The sequence below is a fragment of the Misgurnus anguillicaudatus genome, chromosome 10 (genome assembly GCF_027580225.2).
Source record: "Misgurnus anguillicaudatus chromosome 10, ASM2758022v2, whole genome shotgun sequence".
Taxonomy (NCBI): Eukaryota; Metazoa; Chordata; class Actinopteri; order Cypriniformes; family Cobitidae; genus Misgurnus; species Misgurnus anguillicaudatus.
This window is the reverse complement of record NC_073346.2, coordinates 17,051,084-17,073,791: the sequence shown is the minus strand read 5'-3', so window position 1 is coordinate 17,073,791 and position 22,708 is coordinate 17,051,084. Positions and strand designations below refer to the sequence as shown.

Below are 22,708 nucleotides of genomic sequence, written 5' to 3'. Positions count from 1 at the left end.
CATATCCTTTTCAGCCACTCTTACTATATCAGAATTATCAGACCACTGATCATCATTTCTCAAAACAATATCAGAACATTGGGACATATTATCTACCTCATCAATTGTGTTTTCTTCAGAAACTCCTGCTTTTGTTTCTTTGAAATCACTCGTTCTTTCAACAGCTAACGTTATCTGAGCATTACTCATCTCATTCACACCAGTCACATCAGTTGTATCAGTTAACATTGCAGTCTCAGAAACCGGCTGCTCAATACTCTCAGCATTAAGATTAACATCACTCACCTCTTCTGAGGCTGTTTTCTCCTGCGTCTGAAGTGTTTGCTTTTCTGTAACCTGTTGAAGTTGGCTCACAATGGCCCTCATTTATCATTCTTGCGTAGAAACGGGCGTATATGTTGGCGTAAGATTATGCTTACACTCCTCTCACCGCCTGATTTATAAAACTGTGCGTACCGTTGATATTCAGGTGTACGCAATATCTGCCCTTCATAAATGCCACTGCTGAAAACGATCGTCATTAGAATAACAAGCCCATATAAATTCAAGTCTCCGCCTCCCCCACGCCCTCATTTTACGCCATTGACACACGAAAGACGGCAAAGAAGAGAATCCGGGGAAGTGAAAAGAAAAAAAAAAATTATTTGGGAGTTTAAAGAGTGGGATTTAAGACACATTAATAATTGGATGACAATTTGTAATATTCTTATTTTTATTTTTATTATTAATTGATATTTAGAAGAATAATTATTTATTATTATTATTATTTACTGTTGCCTACATCTAAATTCTATGTCTGCTTAATGGTTCAGTTAATTTTTTTAAATAATATTTTAAAATGATGTAGTAACTTTTGTAGTGTGTTGTTCTGTATTTACATACAGTTGTTTGTTAGCTGTATCTTAGATCCAGTTTGATACGGAGCTCCGGATATAATTCAAATTAACAATTTGTTTCCACGACATCCACATGTTTTACTAAGCTAATTCATAATTTGAAGTAATAATAATTGTAATAGTAATTACGAAATATTATAATAATTAATTCCAAGGAGCAAACTGTTGAATATTGGGAACAAATTCTAAATTTATGGCCATACTTCAGACTAAATAAGAAAAATAAGTGTCCATAATGTAGCATAAAAAATAATTCGTGGACATAATTTTGTCCGCATGTCATCATGATCGGATTTACGGCTCCATTCAACACAAGCATTTTACCTTACCTCATATGTATTTATTTATCATCGAATGGTATGTAACTAGCTTACCTTTTATTGCATTACCATGTTTTCGTGGCACATCCTTGTGCTTTCTTGCAATGTGCCGCTTCAGATTCCAGGATTGCTAAACTTTTACAGTCTCTCCGCAGTCCCTTTCAATTTTTCTTCCTGCTCAATCTTAACTTTGATTTTTACTTTACATTTATGTATTAGGCTTGAATTCCATAACTTATTGCTAGACGTTTTTACAGATTCTCGAACTAGCAAATTATCAAAGGGCGTTCTGGGTTCAACGAGCGGTGCTGAGGGAGCGGAATTTTCGGAAAGGCGCTTTTATGGTAATATTATCGCTCCGCTCCCACTAAGCTCCGTTCACATGCTCGCTGTTAAACGTCAGGCAAAGCGCACAGGCTCTCGACTGAAAGGAATACATATGCATACAAATCAAATGCTTTGGTAAAGTATCACAAATTTAACATTGAACAGTGTTGCATAAAAATAAACACTGAAGTTCATAATTACTATGTTTTTTTTTTACAGTGGGTCATAATATATCATATATTTTAGTTTGTCAGTGCGTTTTGTGGTGTTAGGAAGTGTTTGCGCATTTCTGCACTAACTCAAAATGTGCGTACACCACCTCCTGAGCTGGCGTAGGATTTGAGCGTGCCGTACGCCAACGTCCATATTGATAAATCTCAAATTCACCGTGGTTTTGGGTGTACGCAAGGTGTACGCTGGAAATTTGGTGTACGCACTTTTGATAAATGAGGGCCAATGTGTGCATCTCCACGCAATGTAGATGGCTGCTGATCGTCTTTGTGTGGGCACGTAAAGCGTTTGTGCCCTATATCACCACACTCAAAACACTTTAAAATTTCCGTGCTCGCGTAAATCATATACGAATTATCTCCTTGATTGACGCGGAACGAAACTTCCAGAGTACACTCTGGTGAGGTCAAAAACATAACTACTTGCCGGCGGAAAGAAGTGACATGTTTAAGCGCGACGTTTTATCAGCCTAAAGGAATCATTCGTACCGGGCCTGCTATTTTTCCAAATCTTTGAAGCTCTTTTATAATGACATCATTACTGATAAAAGGTGGTACGTTCGAAATCGTGATTTTTGTTGATGGAGCGGATAATGGTGTAACTGGGACAAAAAGTTCTTTAACCCATAAACCGCTCACAGTCAACTGATTTATCAACGATTCAGCATTCAGAAAAACAACTACTGCTTTGTTCATCCGTGAAGCTGAAACGATATTGTCATAACCTACTTGCTCTCCCACCGCTACCAACCAGTCTTCTATTGTCACGCCAGGCTCTGGTACACACCTGCACCCATTTCTGAGTGATAGATTAGGCGGTGTTCGCCCGGGAAGAGACGCCATCCTGGCGTCCTACACGGGCACACAAAACCGTAACCTTATTTAACTTAGATCGAAAAACGAGGGGACAAGAAAAAAGAAAAAAAGAAAAGAAAAACTATAAGAAAAAGTGAACAGTTTTGCACAATCACTCTGAGACGCGCACTCAGTCCTCCTTACCCGCACTCCCAACATGCAACACGCAGAGAGAGAGAGAGAAAGAGAGAGAGAGAGAGAGAGAGAGAGAGAGAGAGAGAGAGAGAGAGAGAGAGAGAGAGAGAGAGAGAGAGGGATTTATTTCTTACTGTAATCAAACTGACTGGAACTACCTTTTCATAAAACGGTTTTAATGCACACCTTCCAGCCAATCAGAGTCGAGTATTTAAACAGACCATGGTACAAACCAGGGACGTGCACAGGGGGGTTGCTCAGGTTGCCCGGGCAACTGCCCATATGCCCTTCTCGACTCAAGTTGCCCTTCCGAGGTGGACATTTTTTTACTTTTACTTCGTTTACATTGTGCAGCGTTCCTTCGTTACTGTATTTGAATTAATTACGAAATTTATATTTTATTATTAAATTGCTGTCTCGTGTTTCTGAGGCGAATTAATGACTCGTCTGAGTCGATGCCTTACAAAGTGTTGCAAATAAATGAGTCTTTTGAATCGATTCTTTACAAAGCAAATGGGCCAAACTTTGAAATGGTTCGCGAATCAGTTTGAATGAATTGTTCAGATCGCTGCAAACACGGAATCGTCTGATGCTGTTTTACTCGTAGCCTATGTATAAACACGCAGAATATAAACAGTTTTGGGTGACGTGGATATGAATTTACCAGTCTTTTAACTAAAAGCAGAACTTCACACATGTACCCGCCATTATATACGCGTGACCTGTTCGTCGTCAAACACAGTTAAACGCGCGCAGCCTCCAGAAAATCCATCGATGATTGACGTCTGATTCGCTGTATACTGTACTGATGTAAGTGATTCTCACAAAACACACGTGACATGACGACATAAGAAAACATGAGTTTTGTCTAAAATCAGTTTGTATCATGTAAGTGTAAACTGTCAATGTCCTCAGACCATCTTAGGAGATTCTAACTTTATACATAGTGAATGCAAAACTCTTATCAGTTTACAGTCTGATATTTCAGCTATAAGCTACATCAACATTGAGACTAGAGTTAATTTGTAATGCTTGTCTATTTTGTGTTTGTATTCTTTTTTCTGTACTGTTTGTGTATGTTGCAGTTTTACACATAGGCCTAATGTATAGACCGTTTCAGCAGTAACAACATAAACAAGCGGCTGTCGCGATCCGCACGTAACTTCCGGTAAAGTCCGCTAAGAATAAATTACAACAAAGTTCTTTAAACGTAGTTTATTTATATAACAAGCAAAAAAACAACGCATAGATTACCTAGAAAACCAAAACATTTGTTATTTTCGACGAGGCCTTTGTTCAAGAGATCAGTTTAGCAACTAGTCAGACCATTAAAAAAAACGAAACCGGAGTTCGGATCCAGACGTGTATCACGTGCGTCCGATGAAACCGTCTATAAGTGCCCTTCATAAGTATTCCTCAGTTTGCTGTGGAGTCAAGAAATGTCTAAACATTAAAAGATGAACATGATACAAAAGTACAGAATCTGTCACATTATTTTTTATGGGCACTGAGCTGTGCCCTGATTGTTTACACATGAAAAGCATAAAATGTGTAGGATCAGTGTAGGATCAGTTTGATTCACTTGTGTGCATTTAGGTACAACACATAAGTCAGCATTTAATGCTGTTGTTCTTTGTTGTTAAAGCATGTATGTGTTGAAACATAAACAAAGATTAATAAAATGTGACATTCTAAACTTCTGACATACTGATATTTATCTTACCAATATCTGGTCTCCACAGCAAAAAGAAAAATGTTGTCTTTACTGTTTTGATACTTGTGGAGGGCACTGTATTGTGGGTGTGTGTGCGCGTGCATGTATGTATACCTAGATTTATTTTTTCATCAGTAACTAGTAACTCGCTACTTGAGTATTATTTTCATTGCATACTTTTTACTTCTACTTGCGTAATTATTTCTTTACTCACTTGTACTTTTACTTAAGTAAAGTTATTGGCTACTCTTTCCACCTCTGTTAAAATCTTCATAAATCCAGGCTGAGTTTGCCACGTTAGCCTAAATAATTAGACAGATAGCAGCTAGCTATCATAGCTTGCAGACAAGCAGCCTATAGGCTACTATTTTTTTGGCAGGCATTAGGCAAACACGGCCTATATGAAGGACTGAGAATAACAGGGTCTTTATTAAAATCACCAAACATAAGTTTTTTTTCAGGGGGGTGCCCTTTTTTTAGGACGGAGCAACTGCCTTTAAAAATTCCTGTGCACGTCCCTGGTACAAACAGTTTTAATGCACACCTTCCAGCCAATCAGAATTGAGTATTTAAACAGACCATGGTATAATATAGGCTATATAACATACAAGGAAAACATGTAAAGTTATTAGCATTGATTTAGATTTTGCATTTACAGTACATTACATTTAGGCATTTCACAGATGCTTTTATTCAAAGTGACTTACAAAATTGAGGAAGACAGCAAAATAAAATGAGAGACGCAATACAGAGTTACTTCCATCTTGTAAATAGACACTACAATCTCTACAATGTCTCATATCTAAAGTCTAACTTCATCATGGACATCTTTTTTTCTTTTTGTAAAACTTTGCATATATTGAGTTTTATATTAGTTCTAACATTAAATGGGGATTATCAGTAATAGCTGTCATATTCTGAATTGCTGGGAGGATTGCATATAGCCAATACTCTATCCATATTTTCCCTCAAACTATTTATGAGACCTGGAAGACCCTGACTATACAGGAGCTGATTCTCTGCTATTTTAAATGCTGCCTTCATCACATCTTCCATCACCTTCATCACAGGTTCCCAAATGATGAAACGTTCAGTTTGTTTTTCCAATACAGTGACTCTTCCACTTAGAACACTTAAAAGGCACACAGCTTGCCTAACATTTTTTTGAATGTCAGCTATTACTTCTAGATGCTGCTTGAGCCGTTCAATCTCTTCTTGAATCTTATTCAGATCTTCATTTGTTTTCTCAATCTTATTCTGTAATTCAGAGATTCTGGACTGATAATCAGACACTTTACTGGTATATTCTCTCAACTGAGATTCAGCCTTTGTTATCTCCTCTTCAGCAGCCCTAATGCCATTCATTGCATCATGCCTTCCCCGTTCTCCTTCACATATCATTATTGCACCTAAAGGAAAATGAAAATTAGTTCATATTTTCACACGTTTAGTAGAATAATGATGGATTAAAATGATAAGAGGTGGCAGATTTCTTACCAGCAATCCATCCAGCCACTGGTATTACAAGCAGTCCTGCCCCAACACCTGTTAACACTGCACTTGAGTTCATCCTTGCTTTCTCTTTCTCTAATGCTTCTTTTTCTGAGGATAGGTTTTTTTCTGCCTGCTCTACAGCAGTCTTAGAAATTTTCAGCATTTTTTCTGCACTTGTCTTGTTGGTATGGAGTTTATCCATGGCTATGTTTTTCTCTGTCATTATTTGGTCAACACGTTTCTTCTCTTTTACAAGGTGCTCCATGGATTCATCCAAACTTTGCAGCTCTTCTTCACTCATCTTCTCTGACTCCTTCAGACACTGGTCAGCATGTTCAATTTGTTTCCTGATTTGTTCATAATTTAAACACTTGCCAGTGTTGTAATCTACATGGGCATTAAAGAGGGATGTACTGATATTACAAATAAACTCAATACCGTCTTGCAGAAGATCACTGACTGCCTTCATAGACTGCAAATCCATAACACTGCACATGGTATGGAGGGGAAAATAACAGATATTAACACTTTTGAGTGTGTTGACATTGTAATATTTAATTTACAATACCATTTTAATAATGTATCATGCACTTTTAATTTGTGTAAGAATGCTGTTTAAAAACTTACTCAGGTAGGCAAATCTGGCTCATTTTAAACTGTTAAAAAGACACAAATGAAGAGAGGGTTAATTATGGGTCATGAAACAGCATAAATTACTTAAAAACCTCCAAACAATTAGGCAAAGTATTAAGTTTGACACACATCCATTGTTCCAACCACACTGGTTTAACAACACACTTACTGATATCTCACAGATTGTAAAGTAATAACGTTAATCAGTTTAAGATTGAACTAATGTCAGGTTATTGCTGTAAATAACATAGCATCTGAAGAATGCTGTTATCCGACTTTTCTTAAAAGGATAATGTTTCTTAAAATTTAATGTTTGAGATAGATTTTTTGCCATGGTCAGTAACTCACAAGTGTGTTTTATCAATAGCAGGTGGAATTTAAAAAAATGTAAAAACTACTTCAGTATAATTTTACTTTGAACATAAGTAGTGAATTGTTACTTTTGACACTCTCAGCTGGGATAAAAGTAACACACATGCAGTGTTGGACAAGTTTTTATTTCCCAATTGAATGACGTCAATAAAAGAGTTTTTGACTAAACTCCGCCCACAGGAATACGTCAGTCTAAGCTAAGCTGCTTTCGAATCACAACACACTAAACAAACTACACAATCAGAACTCGTTATGTATTACTGAAGGAGGGACTTCATAGAACAAAGAAGACAGCCTGTTAAGGTGAAATGTAAGGTTTTTTGCTATGATGTTTTGCAGTAAAACATTTTGGGTACTACGAGTAATCTTACCATGCGCAGTTTAATACCTATGAATGGTTACAGTATAAATATGCATAATAATTAACATATATCTGGCATGTTATTTAGAAATTAATAAATTGAATGTCTTGTATGGACTTTGAACTTGTTTTAATGCGTTTTTGCTTACAGCGGTTTCCCTTGCAGTAGGTTTACTTTTCTTACAAATGTGCTAATAAAAGATATCAAATAAAATTGTGCATTTTTATATTTACTCTAGAATATAGGAATAGTAGTGTAATAAGTGGGATAATGTCAGCCAACCGGGTCGCAAATAAATCTCTTTAGTGATATCATCATGTCGAGAACGTGTCCCTTACCTCCCCTTACACCTAACTGTGATCATTACTTACTAAATTATGAATCTTTCTCGACTATATTATTAATCAAATGTACACTTTAACTCATAAGAGCAAACGTTGGCGACCACAGGTTGCAAATAATTGAGGCTGCAACAACGCAAATATACTGCTTAATTTGGCAGAGCAAAGTATATAAAGTGGGAGGAGTTGGATCTAGATCCAACCTTGCCCCCTGGATGTCGTGTTCTGCTGTGAGGACAATCTCCACTTTTAGGACAGCAAAAACAGTGCCATACAGATTAGTAAATTGTTTAAAAAATATTGCGTTTTTACACATGAAACATGAACACGTTATATTTCGCACTGTAAACACAATCAAAGCTTCAGAAACACAGAAAGAATGGGACCTTTAAATTTTAGCTTTATTAAATGTTTCAAAAGCAACCGACAGTACAAACTTAAATTGTTAAGAATAAAAAACTTTTTCAACAGTTTAAACACTATGAAATTGAATTGAATATTGAATATTAAATTAAATCAAATTACAATAATGCAACAGTATTAGCAGCATGACAAAAGTAATAAGTGTTACTTTCGTCTCGACAGGAACTCCTGACATTTTAACCCGATTAATTTACATTTATTTAAAAAAACTCTGAAAAGGCAAACTTCAGGATGTGTTAGAGCACTAAATAACCTGTAGATTGATCAGTACTTAAACACAGGAAAGGAAAACACAACACTATAGGAATTCAATTATCATGGTTGAAAACAGCTTTCTGGACCTACATGCGCAAAACGGTGAAGAAATAATGTGATATTTGTCCGCTCTGTCAAGGGTTGTGTGCTAAAGATGCAGTCATAGTTTGAAATGCAAACTTTCGTCCAGAGTTACTTTCACCCCGGTTCTCCCCTACTGCATGTTACTTGCTGATTTTGCATGTGAGTGTCCTACTGAAGTGACAGGTACAGTACTAGATTGTGATGTAACAAGTAAATGGTGGCTATACTATACTGCATGCATGCACAAAATTCTTCATTTAGGGAGAAATAATGCAGACCTAAAAATTACCAGATCGCATACAGTAGGGGAGAATGGGGTAATGTGAGACACCCCCTATATCTAGGCAATGAAACACATCTGTGGCATACCTGTCAAGTTTTGGATTTGAAAATAAGGGAAATTTTACGGCGCCCACCGCAAACAGTCCCACCACCAACCCAAACAAGCTCCAGTATTCCTTACATTTTAAGACTGGTGAGGGCCGGATAAGATTTTTTAAACCTTAGTGCTGATAATTGTGTTAAAATTAACTAAACAAACTAATTCATTAGCAAGAAACTAGTGAAACACACAGCTCTGTGAAAGCTACATTTCATAAGTCACACTCATACTGTACATACTATACACACAAAATTGCATCTGTACAAAACCCAATGGCCTTAGTTTGAAAAGCCTTAATTTAATTTCTTTTGCATTATACCTTAATGCCAAAATTATTTATACTGTAAACCATTCACTTTTCTTAGTAATGAGAACTGTCATTTAGAAAATGAAAATGCTAGATGGGGCAGTGGCCCAAACCAAAAAGGGCACTATGGGGGTGGTACTATAGTATGGTTTTAATAAAGTACTATAAATAAATGATGTGTTACTATATTACTAGCATCAATTTAGACAAGTGATTACAAGTGATTATAATGGGAAAATATAATAACAAGAATTAAAGTGTGACAATAGATATTCAATGATTTACCTGCTGGCTTGATGGAGCTTTGAATTAATGTTTGCAATGTTGAACTGCCTTTACCAGCCTCCCTTTCCGTTCTCTGTCTTTATTTTGTGAAGCCATTGGTGTTTTTGGTATTTTTTGTCTACAAAGTGTGCCAACAACAGCAAATTTAGTGTTTATGTTAACTTAGATCTGACCGGGAACATTTAATTCATTAGACAAGCATTGTAACGATAATAATGTGGATATTTTGTTGCTGTTTGCTTGCTAACTTGTTAGCACTTTTAGAACACCGACAGCAAATCATTAACCAAAGAAATACATAAACAAACTTCCAAATTAGTAATTCTGCGGTTTAACAACTGATATATTATGTAATAAATCTACCTGTTAATGCAACAAACTTCAGACAGAAACTGTCGTCTTCGCTCTCCAAGCAAAGAGTGCACACAGAGATGCTGCGGAGCGGGTGAGAAAACACGAAGTGGATTAGCGGAATCAGTGGATCTTTAGCGATCTGGGATTGGGAATGTTTTTTATTACTCCGCCCGGGCAGTATTATTTGTGTAATAACGCAGGTTAAAATACGGGAGATTTACGGGAAAATACTAATACGGGAGGACGGCGGGAAAGAAGGGTAAAATACGGGACTTTCCCGGCCAAAACGGGATACTTGACAGGTATGATCTGTGGTCATGTAAAAATTATGTTTCCAAGCCCCTCCCATTTCCCCATGGCCATGAAGGAGAGGACCTCATTGTGCTGTTGTAAGCATGTTTTTTAATATACATTTTTAATGATACAAATATATCATTGTTTTTGTTTACTATCTATACATTAATGCTGTGTTTTGGGAGAAATTAAGTACTTTTTTACCTGTTTACCACTAAATTCCTCAACTACACCATTAGCTTGCCTGACAAAAAAATAATTTATGTGAAAAAATTACATAAGTTATGATCTAAATTTGATGTAAATTGTTTTTAGATATTGATCTAGCTTTTATGTGTTGAATAGGGCTTGGCCGTCATGACATCATTACTTGGCATGGCAAACCATGTTGATTGCCTCCTTTACTGCTACTTGGACTACTGCACTCTGTTTATCTCCCTCTCAGTCGTGTGTCTTAATTTGATTAATTTACAATGGTAAACCATTGCTGTCTTAATAATAAAGTAGCAATTCACATTAAAAATGACAGATAAGGACAACACTTCATTATGTTTTATTCTTGACAAATAATAGTACATATGAAAAGTTCCAATCAGGATTCAGGCCCCACCATAGCACAGAGACAGCACTGCTTAGAGTTACAAATGACCTCCTATTAACATCCGATCGTGGTGAAATCTCAATTCTTATACTATAAGACCTTAGTGCAGCCTTTGACACAATAGATCATACAATCTTACTCAATAGACTAGAAAATTATGTTGGTATCAGTGGTCAGGCGCTAGCCTGGTTTAGGTCGTATCTAACCAATCGCTATCACTTTGTTTATGTAAACGAGGAAGAGTCATATCACTCCCTGGTTAAATACGGTGTACCGCAGGGATCGGTTTTAGGTCCTATCCTGTTCTCGTTATACATGTTACCTCTAGGAGACATTATCAGGAAACATAACATAAGTTTTCACTGCTATGCGGATGATACCCAGCTTTACATCTCCTCACATCCCAGCGAAACAAACACGTTTTCTAAGCTAACAGACTGCCTTAGCGATGTTAGTGACTGGATGGCACATAACTTTCTTAAGCTGAACTCCAATAAGACAGAGATACTTATTATTGAACCGAATCGCTACAAACATAATATGTCAGATTACAAGCTGCACATAGATGGCTGCACTGTGGTGCCATCTTCCACGGTTAGGAACTTAGGTGTGATGTTCGACAGCAACTTATCCTTCGATAGTCATATCGCCAACGTCTGCCGCACAGCATTCTTCCATCTTAGAAATATCTCGAAAATACGCCATATACTGTCTACATCTGACGCAGAGAAGCTTATCCATGCTTTTATGACCTCTAGAATAGACTATTGTAACTCGCTACTCGGGGGATGCCATGCAAATCAAGTAAACAAGCTTCAGCTAGTTCAAAACGCTTCCGCAAGGGTACTTACTCGATCTAAAAAGTATGACCACATAAGCCCAATTCTGGCATCTTTACACTGGCTACCAGTTAAATATTGCATACAATTTAAAATATCACTAATCACCTACAAAGCTTTAAATGGCCTAGCACCCTCATATCTTAGAGAATTACTATCAGAATACAATCCATCACGCACACTACGGTCGCAAAATTCTGGTCTCTTGATTATCCCTAGACTATCAAAAGTGTCTAAGAAGGTCATTTTCCTACTTAGCCCCTAAGCTCTGGAATGATTTACCAACCAATGTTCGAGAATCAGACACAGTCGATAATTTTAAATCTAGACTTAAAACTTTTCTCTTCAACAAAGCATTCGCATAATTTGTCTAGTAAAAGTACTTAACTCTAAATAGTTATCTGTATGAAACAAAGCACTCGCGGTCATAACACAGACCAACCAAATAAATAAATAAAAACCTTATCTTAACCTATAGTCGGATTGCGATTTTGGAACTTTCGTGTTCTTGTGAATAGTATGCCATACAAACCCGTTTGCCACTGAACCTGCATTAATGACGACAGTGGGGCCTCCAGCCTTAGTCAAACGGGTTGGCACGTATGGTTGAGTGGTGATTTTGGCGCTTTCTGTATCTTGTGAATAGTATGCCATACAAACCCGTTTGCCACTGAACCTGCATTAACGACGACAGTGGGGCCTCCAGCCTTAGTCAAACGGGTTGGCACGTATGGTTGGGTTGTGATTTTGGCGCTTTCTTTGTATTGCGAATAGTATGCCATACAGACCCGTTTGCCACTGAACCTGCATTAACGACGACAGTGGGGCTTCCGGCCTTAGTCAAACGGGTTGGCACGTATGGTCGGGTTGCGATTTTGGCGCTTTCTTGTGTCTTGTGAATAGTATGCCATACAGACCCGTTTGCCACTGAACCTGCATTAACGACGACAGTGGGGCCTCCAGCCTTAGTCAAACGGGTTGACACGTATGGTCAGGTTGCGATGTTGGCGTTTTCTCGTGATCTTGTAAATAGTATGCAATATAGACCCGTTTGCCACTGAGCATTAACGACGACAGTGGGGTTACAGGCCTTAGTCAAACGGGTCGACAGGTTTCATTTTCTCTTCAAAATCGGAAGGTGACCCTTAGTTACAATATATACCGTCGCAGTGGGCCCCCAATTTGCAAAATCCTCAACTGTGGATAATATAATTATGCCGCAATAGTTAGTCTGTCTGAAACTAAGCTGATTAAACCACATCACTGTGTGACACTTGCATTACATGTGAACGGCCCCTACGCTAATATGATTTTGTTTTTCTCTCCCGGTCTCGTCCCTGGGTCCCATTGACCCTGAGGACAATGGGACAAACAGACCCAGTTCCGGTAGATGTGAAAGTCGGCACACCTCTGATCTACTGGTCGTCCTTCAATGTGATGCCCAGCTGATGCCTGACCAACGACGACCGGCAGGACCCGCTTAATATTCGCTTAATCTCTGCTTAATCTCTGCTTAATCTCCGCTTAAGCTCCTTATCCGTTTATATGTGTGTGTATACATGTATATCTCCCAAGGTTTTTTCCCTCCTAGGACTTTTTATTTTTATTTCCTCGGCTAAACAACCCGGGTTTTTTTTTTTTTCTCCTAGGGGTTTTTTTACCCCGGGGAGGTAGCCTGCTTGGGCTTAACTTAGCTTCTTCTCCTTGACGTTACATTAGTAATAAGCTCGCTCATAATGTCGCGTCATAGCCGCAGCAAATTTGACTGCTTATGCTATTGTGTATTATGTTGTGCTATCTGTCGTTTTTCTGTGCTTTTACTGCTTCTATTAATGTAAAGCTGCTTTGAAACAATTGAGTATTGTGAAAAGCGCTATATAAATAAAATTGAATTGAATTGAATATTCTATGCAGAAAACCAAACATTAACCTCAACCCCTCAGTAATGTGTATAAATGACATATAAATGACATTTATATATACAACAGTACGACGAGTTGTGATGCTAGGTCCTACGTGACTTTGCTTACAGATTGGCGTGAAATTGTGCTCTCACAACAACCATGCTCTTAAAAATGCTCTTTATTCACTCTTTTTTCATATGGATCCACACCGTTAATAGTTAGGATTTTGTCCACATACCGGTCCCTGGCTTCCTATTTAACATATCCCGGTAAACTCCACATCCTTTTCGGGATTTTAACAACTTTTTTCTTTCTTTTCATTCTCCCAACTTTACTGCTTCTCCTCGTTCAACTTGCTATATGCTTACATTCGTGAGGCCATCAACATGGCCGCCACTGTAGAGATTACTTTAAATTGCCAGCAAAAATGTCCTAGATTGGATGGGATTACGGGATTTGGTGATGGTGCCTGTGTTTGGCTTTGCCACTGCCCTTCTCTGATACTTATTGTAATATGCCTTTTAATACTACTATTCTTGTCCACAAATGTATCAGCGGCGCTGGTTTATGATCAACAAATGTTGCTGCTTATTAGATCTGAAATGTCTAGTTGCATGGGAATTAGTAATCCACCCCTCTACCATCCTGTGTTCGTCTGTGCTTACCGGGCTGCGGCTTCTCGCTGCACCATGACTGGAGAAGGAATTCTGTGCACCCGCCCAATAAGCCTGGTAAATGGAGGAGGCGAGGGGATAGAGCAGGCCTTCAGGTTAAACATCGTCGCTTATGGAAATATGTGACCCGTCACGGAAACCAGTGACACAAGTCGGCAGCACAACTTTTGAGATAATGAGAATTTTTTTTTTCAAAATTGGTGATTTTCGTTTTTTTTGCAGAATCTGTTAGTTGAGATCACGAAGAAGCCTCTCCATGATTGAGATAGCAGTTTTTGTATATTTAAAAGCTTACATTTTGCAGTTGAAATCTGAGATTCTAGTGTGCAGCGGGGGCCGTCACTGTCTGTGTGTATTTACAGCGTGGCTACTTAATAGGGATAGTTCACCTCAAAATGAAAATAATGTAATTTATGACTCACCCTTATGTCGTTCTAAACTCAGAAGACCTTCGTTCATCTTCGGAACACAGTTTAAGAAGGTATGTTGCTAACTCCGCTGTCATGGCTGACTTTTTGGTTCCGCTCAACGAAAACTCATTCCTCAGGCGGCGCGCAGTGTTCTTGAAAATAATGCTTCTGTTAGTTTGTTGATGGCGAAATTTCTGAGTTTTTATTGTTAACACCACCGGAAGAACCATAGACACCTTCTCGTTTTCAGTCACCACCTTTCATGTTTAAAGGCGGAGTCCATGATGTTTGAAAGCCAATGTTGATATTTGAAATCACCTAAAGGCTCGTACAGACTACATGACTTTGAACCGTAGGTCCGAACTGTGCGGTTCATACTACATGACTTGCTCTCTGTGAAATCAGGAGTGTTCACGTTGTTGAGCAGTTCACACCACACGACACAACGTGAATGCCCCACAACAGGAGGTAACGCACTACACGAGTTGAGAACAACTCTATTACCCAACGATTTTTATCTTGTCTACAAACCCCGTTCTGTCACGAAAAATCACGCGATAAAACAAACCGGAAATGACGCGAAACTACACGCGCGCCGGTAAAAACCCACAGAAGAAGAAACAAGACGCGCAAAACTTTTGTTTGTATATATAGACTTCAGACAGAAATAAGTGCTGCAAACCGTTAGCGCGATGCAATGCCGCAAAAGAAGAAAATATAGAGATGTGATGTGGAGAGGTGGATCAGCACCACACGCGGACAGCAGGGATTAAAGATTTGAGGTGAGTAACTGTTATAGCTTGTTTAATATAGCTGCATGCTTATGTTTGGCTATGATCACATTTAAATATCAAAGTGTTGTCTACTGTGCTTAAAAGCTGTGTTTCTTGATTTAATTATCGTTCAAATAGAATAGGACAGGCTTCACAAAACATGATTTGGAGAGCGTTTGTCTTTGACCCTGCGATTCTATGCAACAGGTTTGTGTGATTTTATTTCAAACGAATTTTTCTGTCTGGGTATGTTTTTGAACTTTTTTGTGTCTTACAGGTGACACGTTCAAGTTCATCAGGTTCAAGTCCAGGATGGGAGACCATCTCACAAATAGTTTTGGATGTTCTGCTCTGTACCAGGTTATAAAGGACGATTTCTTGAAGGTAGGGTTATTACAAAATATATATATATATATATATATATATATATATATATATATATATATATATATATATATATATATATATATATATATATATATATAATCTACTACTTCATTTAAAAAAAAGAACACCCTTCATCTTTGATAAAAGTATTTTAGTAAAGAGTATTATTAGAAACAGGGATATAGTTCTGAAAAGCATAAGTAATTCTATTTTATGTCTATACATATAATTTTATCTGAGCTTACACTATGTGTATATTAAAGTATTTTGTGTAGAAACATGAATTGTGGAACTAACACTACAATAAATATAAAATTACTTCTAAACCTAATATTGTAATATTTGTTATTCTACATGTTGTTTAGTTTATCGTTATACTTATTTATATGGATTAAGTAAGAGGGGGTCTCATTTATAAAGCGTGCGTACGCACAAAACAGGACTGGAAACGTGCGTGCACCAGTTCCCACACAAAGGTTGTGATCTATTAAAAAAAAAAAACTTATGGGAGAATGGGCTTGCAGGGCGGGGTCTGAGGATGATTCATGTACGCACACTTGCAGAAAGGGAACCTTGCTTTGTCTGTCTTAATAATTTTTGGCATATGCCTTTTTCGCTTTTGTGCATACGTAGACTTTTAGTAAGGATCCTACGCACAGTTTTATAAATGAGACCCAAGATGTTTGACTCACAAAAGCATGGCTATCCAACTTTCTGCATATAACTATGCAAATAAATCCATTGTAAACTGTAGTCTTGAATATATAATAATTTAATCAGTGACATTTGGTGTCCTATTGTTTTAGACACCATCAACGGAAGGAGAGTGGCATACAATAGCCATGGACTTCGAAAGGAAGTGGCAGTTTCCACATTGCTTTGGGATACTTGCTACCACTCGAGCTGTAGCAGACTGCTGACCACAACATGGATGATGGGCAGTGGAAGATTCACGGGATTTGTGCTTTTCAACCGATGAAATACACCTCACATCGCAATTGTATGGCAATAGCAAAAGTGCAACGCAATCTGATGCGGGACAACTTTGCCTCACCAGCGGGTAGTGTTTATAGGCAAGTTCATCACATTTTAAAAGGACCTGATGTAGAGTTATCCCTGCAAACAGCAGATTAAAGCCAGTTATTGTCAGTTTAGGACATTCGTTTTCTTGTGTGTTCTAAAGTCCTGTATTTGTAAAGAACACACACATGGTTCACTTATTCACTGTTTTAAGTATTCTGTTTATTGTTGTGTTATTATTGAATACATTTTAATTGCATACAAATCAAAAGGTGCAGGAATGTAATAAAGGCAATCTGCATGTTGCAATTAAGTGCCTTATACTAACTTTATTTCTTGATCCACACTCATTATTCACAGAACATTAACAATGTTTCTATACTAGGGTGATTAAACATCAACAAATCTGATAATGATAAAATTTATGGCTATTGTGATGATAAGCTCTGGGCATTTTTACTCAATGTGGATTAATCTAACAGCCAATCACACACAATTATATTATGATATTTATATATCACCCAGCCCTTAAAGGAGCTCTACACAGGGAGTTTTGTAATGTTTAATTGTGTTAATGCGGCGCACTGCATGTGTTCTAACAATGTATATTTTGTCTGTTCACATAATATACATTCTAATGTACTACATTGCACTAAAGCACTATTCATATTGCCTGTTTTTGTAAAATATGACTCAATGTGTTTAATACTTTTATACTTTGTTGCATTAAATGTATTACTTTCGGGAATATACTGGGAAATTCAATCTAAACCCTTTAACAAGTTTAATCACCTTATTGATAAATGTAATACATAGTAAAGTCAATAGTTTGTAAACAAAAACACATCGGGACCGCACATGTCATGTATGATATATGCATAAGGTAGGTTGTTCAGGTGACAACATTGATCCACTTTTGTCAGTCTCCTGGGCATTGAATATCATCAACATTATGCTTCTTTTGAGATGTGATAAAAGAACTGGGTCTTCAATATCCCTCAATTCCAAAGCCATGGTTCCCAAATGAAGTTGATGTAGTTGTTTGTGAGTCCACTTGTGCAACAGTAAAGTCTAAAATCAATAAAGAAATGCATTTTTTCAGTTAATATTTACATTCACACTTTCATTTATTTTATTTGTTTATTCAAACTAAAAATGAGAATTTATTCCTTGGTTTAAGCTCTTTCGACTGGTACAAAAGGCAGATTGTAATGTAGCTGAATATCCTCTAATACACAATATATAACAATAAACAGAATTACAGTAAAAATAATTATACACTTTATAATGTTTTACAGACATATCCCAAAAATAGGATTACAATAATATCCATGTATATGGAAATATGACCAATCAATTTACATTTGACCCTATAACATTTAGATAATGTAATAATAACATTTGCTCACCTGGCTGTTTTACAGCGTTTGCTATTTCTCTCCACCGTTTCTTTTTCTCAGCGCAGTTGTAGTACATATATGTGAAACGTCATACAGGCATTCATAACTGTGACATGCTACTCTTTCCGTGTGACCTCAACCCCTGGTCGGATTGGCTGCAGCTCGTGACATCACAGGAGGTTGAGTCGCGCGACAGCTCCAGATATCTAGCATGCTAGATATTTTTCTGGTGTCTGCGAGGCGTCTGCGAGGCGTCTGCGAGCGTCTTTGATGCGTTGTTGGCTCTTTCATACCAACAGATTCGCGAACGTCGATCGCCCGCTAATCCCCCGCGATTTGCACCCGATCACACCCCGACCTGTCGGCGAGCGAACGACTTGCAAATCGGGCTTAAATCTGGCTTAAAATCATGTAGTGTGAACTTAGCATAAACAAACACGCCCCTACCCCAATAGAATCTGGACCTTCTGTTGATAGACCCGCCCCACACATACGCAACCCGGCATTTGATTTGATTTGATTGGCTATAAGTGTGTTTTGGTAGTCAGCCCGTCTCCTTTTCCAACGCGTTTTTCAAACATCGTGGACTCCGCCTTTAACTACTGGCCGTGCGAGCTCGTTAAAGTCTGTTGTTTGTAAAATCGTCGTTGTTTTTGCCGAAGTTGAGTAAAGACGTTCTTGAAATTGTAATAGACATTTAGTTTAACTGCTAAACTACAAGTGAACGAAATTTAAATAAATTTGAACGACGACCACGGGAGTTTTACCACCCCCCCAAATCTGTTTGAATGGACAAAGCAGCAATAATGCTGTGAAGCAGCCGTATAGCCATGTAGTAGATGTCTGTATATTAGAATGTGTGCGAAATGTAATGTAAATGTAAAACAATAAAAAAGTTATGAATAAATTTTTTTATCTAAAACTTGTAAAGGAGTTTAGATACAAAACCCTTTTTTAAAAACAAATGAGATCTTGGAGCCAATCTTGGGGTTATAGCGATATTCTGAATAAAGAGTGTTACTTGGTGTTATTAGTGGTTTGTTTTTTTTATATATCTGACTTTCAAAAATAGAATATGTAGAGGATATGGCAAACAGCTTCTCCTGAAAGATTCAGGTCAATATCTCAAAAATTATAAAAGTCATAGCAAAAAAACTTTATCATTTTCATGATTCGTGCGTCAGCCGCGTCACTGGCTTGTTTGACTTTATGCTGCGCCGCAGTCAGATGACGTCAAAGTACCGCGAGAGCTATTCAAGATTTCTTACGGAGTAGTCTAATTTCTACTCACTCTTGCGGTACTTCAACGTCATCTCCCTGTCAGTTTTTGCAACGCAGCTTGAAGTCGAACACACGCAAAAAAACGCTGGATTCTTTAGTTGCGGAAAAAGAGTGGCAGAACATGCAAATTATTTGACATTTAGAGGCAAACAGACGCACAGTGCAAACTTCGGAAATGATTACATCCACAAAGAAGACACAGACAAAGAGAAAGTGTACCCGAACAACTTATTTAATTGGAGGCATCGAGATCTGCAAGAATACTTTTCTGTTTCTTTGTCGTTTGTGTCCCTTCTAAGAACACGTACACGTAGACCTTCCCATTTAGTGCAATGGTTAATAGCTAGCTCAGGGGCCTCATTTATAAACCGTGCGTACGCACAAATTTGATCGTAAAGTGTGCGTAGGCAAAAATTGACGGCAAAGTCCATATTTATAAAAACTGTCTTTGACGTGGAAAAGTGCTTAGCGCCACGTCAGGGTCTGGGCAGACGTACGCACTTTTGCTTGTCTGATTGCTGCAGGTTTTTGGAAAATAAGCCAATCTTGCTGCTCGAAAATTGGGTTTAAACGTTGAGAAGTGCTCTTTTATATGTCTGTGACATTAATTAGGCATCGTTTAAAGGTGGAGATCTGAAACTGCTCAGCTGCGCAGAAGTTCAAGTTCATTTGCGATTGATAGATTTGAAAGGGGTACGCGCGTTTTCTGCGCGTACTTTCGGTTTATGAATCACACGTACGCATTTTTGTTAAATGATCGTAAGATCAAATGTAGGATGGTTTTTACGCAGCATTTTATAAATGAGGCCCCAGGACTGTGGTTTCGATTGCCAAAACCCCTATTGTTATTAGATAGCTCAGGACTGTGGTTTTGAATGGGGTTTTGATTGCCAAAACCCAAAGTTATTTTTAGCTCAGGACTGTGGTTTTGATTGCCAAAACCCCAATGAGTTTTTAGATGGCAATGTGAGCATCTGCTATTAATTTGAATAATGCTTGAATTGACTGATGTTAATCACTAAGCTCACGTAAACCTGAAGCCTATTGGCATTCTTGAATTGAAAGTGATGCTAACTAAATATTTGTAAGGATTTTTTTAATCATTAGACTAAAACCAGGTCTAACCACTAACTTTTACAGTGAATTAAAAGTAAAAAAGTATTGGTCACAACATTTACTTCAGTAAAGTAAAATTACCTATAATTGGCAGCCATGATGTTAAACATTTTTGACAAGGCAAGACACATCACATGCCCAGCACAAAGGGTCACAACACAGAAGAAGATGTGGATGTGAAATTGGACTGGGTCACAAAGTCCTTTTTGTCTTTTATTTTGTTTACAAAAATAACTTTCTACATTTTTCTACATTTTTAGGAAACGTTATTTTTAATATTAAAACAAATTCCTTTTTTATAATAGTTTTTATTTCAAGCATTGTATGCTTGTTTGAAATATTTAATAAATAAACATTAATAGCTATCTGTGTGTTGTTTCCTTATTTTATAATTTTAATGATGGGATTATGCACTCTTTCATTAGAAAAAATAATCTACAGTATAAGAGTTTATCTTATTATTTTTATTCAGTGTACATAAGAGTCCCAGCTAACACAAATACGTAACTGTTACCTTACGTCGACGTAATATGATGACCAAACTTGTGTCATGGCGACCGGAAAAGTGAAATTCCTGGATCCGTTGCCTTGACGCAACTTCACAACGTAATCTGCCTGTCGTGGGCACGTCGTGACAACGTAATGGATTAAAAGTTTTGTGTTTGTAAGTATTGTGTTTGGGTCTCAGTTCAGAAAAATGACCGGTCCTGTCAGACGCCGTACTGTGCACGCGCGGTGTCGCACTCTGATTGAGTTCAGCTGAAGGAGGGAAACGCGTGCTGTTTTTTGTAAAGAGCAGCTTGCATGGTAGTTAAATATCTATTCTATTTTGACTTATTTAAGGGAAACTTTTAAGACTGAAAAGTTTAAGGCTAACCTAAATATAAAATAAAATAAATGTTTATATAATTGTAATGGTAATGAAATTACCTCCCTGGGACGTCACAGTTACGTTGCCAGTAAGTTATGAAATTACCAAAATAGTACGAATATATTACGTAACTGGAGCGTACTTGGTTACCTCGCGACGTTAGGAGACCGTACTGGCAACATAGTGATTTGGTACTGTAATGGTAATAAAATTACCTCCCAAGGACGTAACAGTTACGTTGCCAGCTGGTAAGTCACAGGGGGAGCTTTACAGGGAGTAAGGCTTATCTAAATGAGATGTAAATGAGCCCTATTGTCACTCCCAGCAGCTGAGAGAGGTAAAAACTGCACAAACTCTAAAAGCTGTTTTCTCAGCATTAAGAATTTTGGAGTGCCTACCTTCAAATGGCAACAACTTCTCCAAACCTCAGGGGCGGATTCAGTGATTTTGGGGCCCAAGGCAAAACCATGTGTGTCGGGGCCCTAACTATGCACCCTTTACTGTATTTTTCTATCTCTTTCTCATCGCTATCTCTTTTTTTCTCGAGGTTACCTAAGTTTCAGCCCCCAATGAGGTTGAGATTAATATATATATATATATACAGTTGAGACATATATATGTATGTATATATGTATGTGTATATATAAAACACATTTTAAAAAAATAAACATGTTTTCCTTCAGAACTGGATTTGTGTCAACTCCATCAGACACACTAAAAAGTATCAAATTAAAATTCTTTCAATCCAACCAGAATCTAAAGTTCTCAAGTATATTGTTACAGTGTTTAGTTACTCTGATATGTAAAAAAAAAATACAATATATAAACTTAGGTTGTGATTCCACACTATTCTGAAAACTCAGATTTCTAAATATTAGCATTTTCAAACATTGATTTTAACTTTAATATTGTAAAAACAATTTCCTTAAATAAATAAAACATAAGAGATGGTAGATCAGATGGTCCTTTATTAGAAAAACAACATAAACTGAAGAAAGAATATTTTTTCCCCAAAAGATTAACAAAAAATACATCCAACGCTGTTGGAAAATCTGACGGTGTTGACAGAAAATCTTACGGTGTTGACAAAAAATATGTGTGCATTGCTGATTATTGAACAGATGTGCTCTTCAAACACTACTACTAAAACTACTCATTGTTATTAGAGTATTGAACTTACTGTAAAGCAAACTATAATAAAGATATTGCACATACACCGTTTCCTACTATCAAAAAAAGAACAATAAGGGAAACCAGGGGCCCTCCTCCGCCTCTGTTTTCATTTCACATGTGTGTGTTTGGGTGTGTTGGATGTATGATTGCCCTGCATCATATATACATATATACACTCACCGGTCACTTTATTAGG

General features: G+C 37.4%; 2 protein-coding genes and 2 long non-coding RNA genes across 4 annotated transcripts in view; 2 read left to right on the top strand and 2 right to left on the bottom strand.

Moving 5' to 3' along the window:
- fdps (farnesyl diphosphate synthase (farnesyl pyrophosphate synthetase, dimethylallyltranstransferase, geranyltranstransferase)) overlaps positions 1-22,708 on the top strand; it is an 84,688-nt gene that overhangs the window by 5,170 nt on the left and 56,810 nt on the right. The window lies entirely within an intron of this gene.
- The window catches only part of LOC129447633 (uncharacterized), a 46,447-nt gene continuing 28,350 nt past the window's right edge, over positions 4,612-22,708 (bottom strand). The window contains exons 2-4 of the mRNA XM_073871988.1: positions 6,599-6,627; positions 5,975-6,459; positions 4,612-5,886 (exon numbers count right to left, since the gene is read on the bottom strand). Of these exons, the coding sequence (XP_073728089.1) occupies positions 5,375-5,886; positions 5,975-6,459; positions 6,599-6,621 (1,020 nt within the window). The 5' untranslated portion in view covers positions 6,622-6,627 and the 3' untranslated portion in view covers positions 4,612-5,374. The remainder of the gene's footprint in view (positions 5,887-5,974; positions 6,460-6,598; positions 6,628-22,708) is intronic.
- On the top strand, positions 13,181-17,282 carry LOC141367221 (uncharacterized). Its single transcript, XR_012371462.1, has 4 exons — positions 13,181-15,273; positions 15,403-15,471; positions 15,542-15,648; positions 16,458-17,282. It is a non-coding gene; the product is annotated as an uncharacterized lncRNA (long non-coding RNA).
- Positions 17,432-18,668, bottom strand: LOC129423612 (uncharacterized). Its single transcript, XR_012371463.1, has 2 exons — positions 18,081-18,668; positions 17,432-17,742 (listed from the first exon to the last, which is right to left on the bottom strand). It is a non-coding gene; the product is annotated as an uncharacterized lncRNA (long non-coding RNA).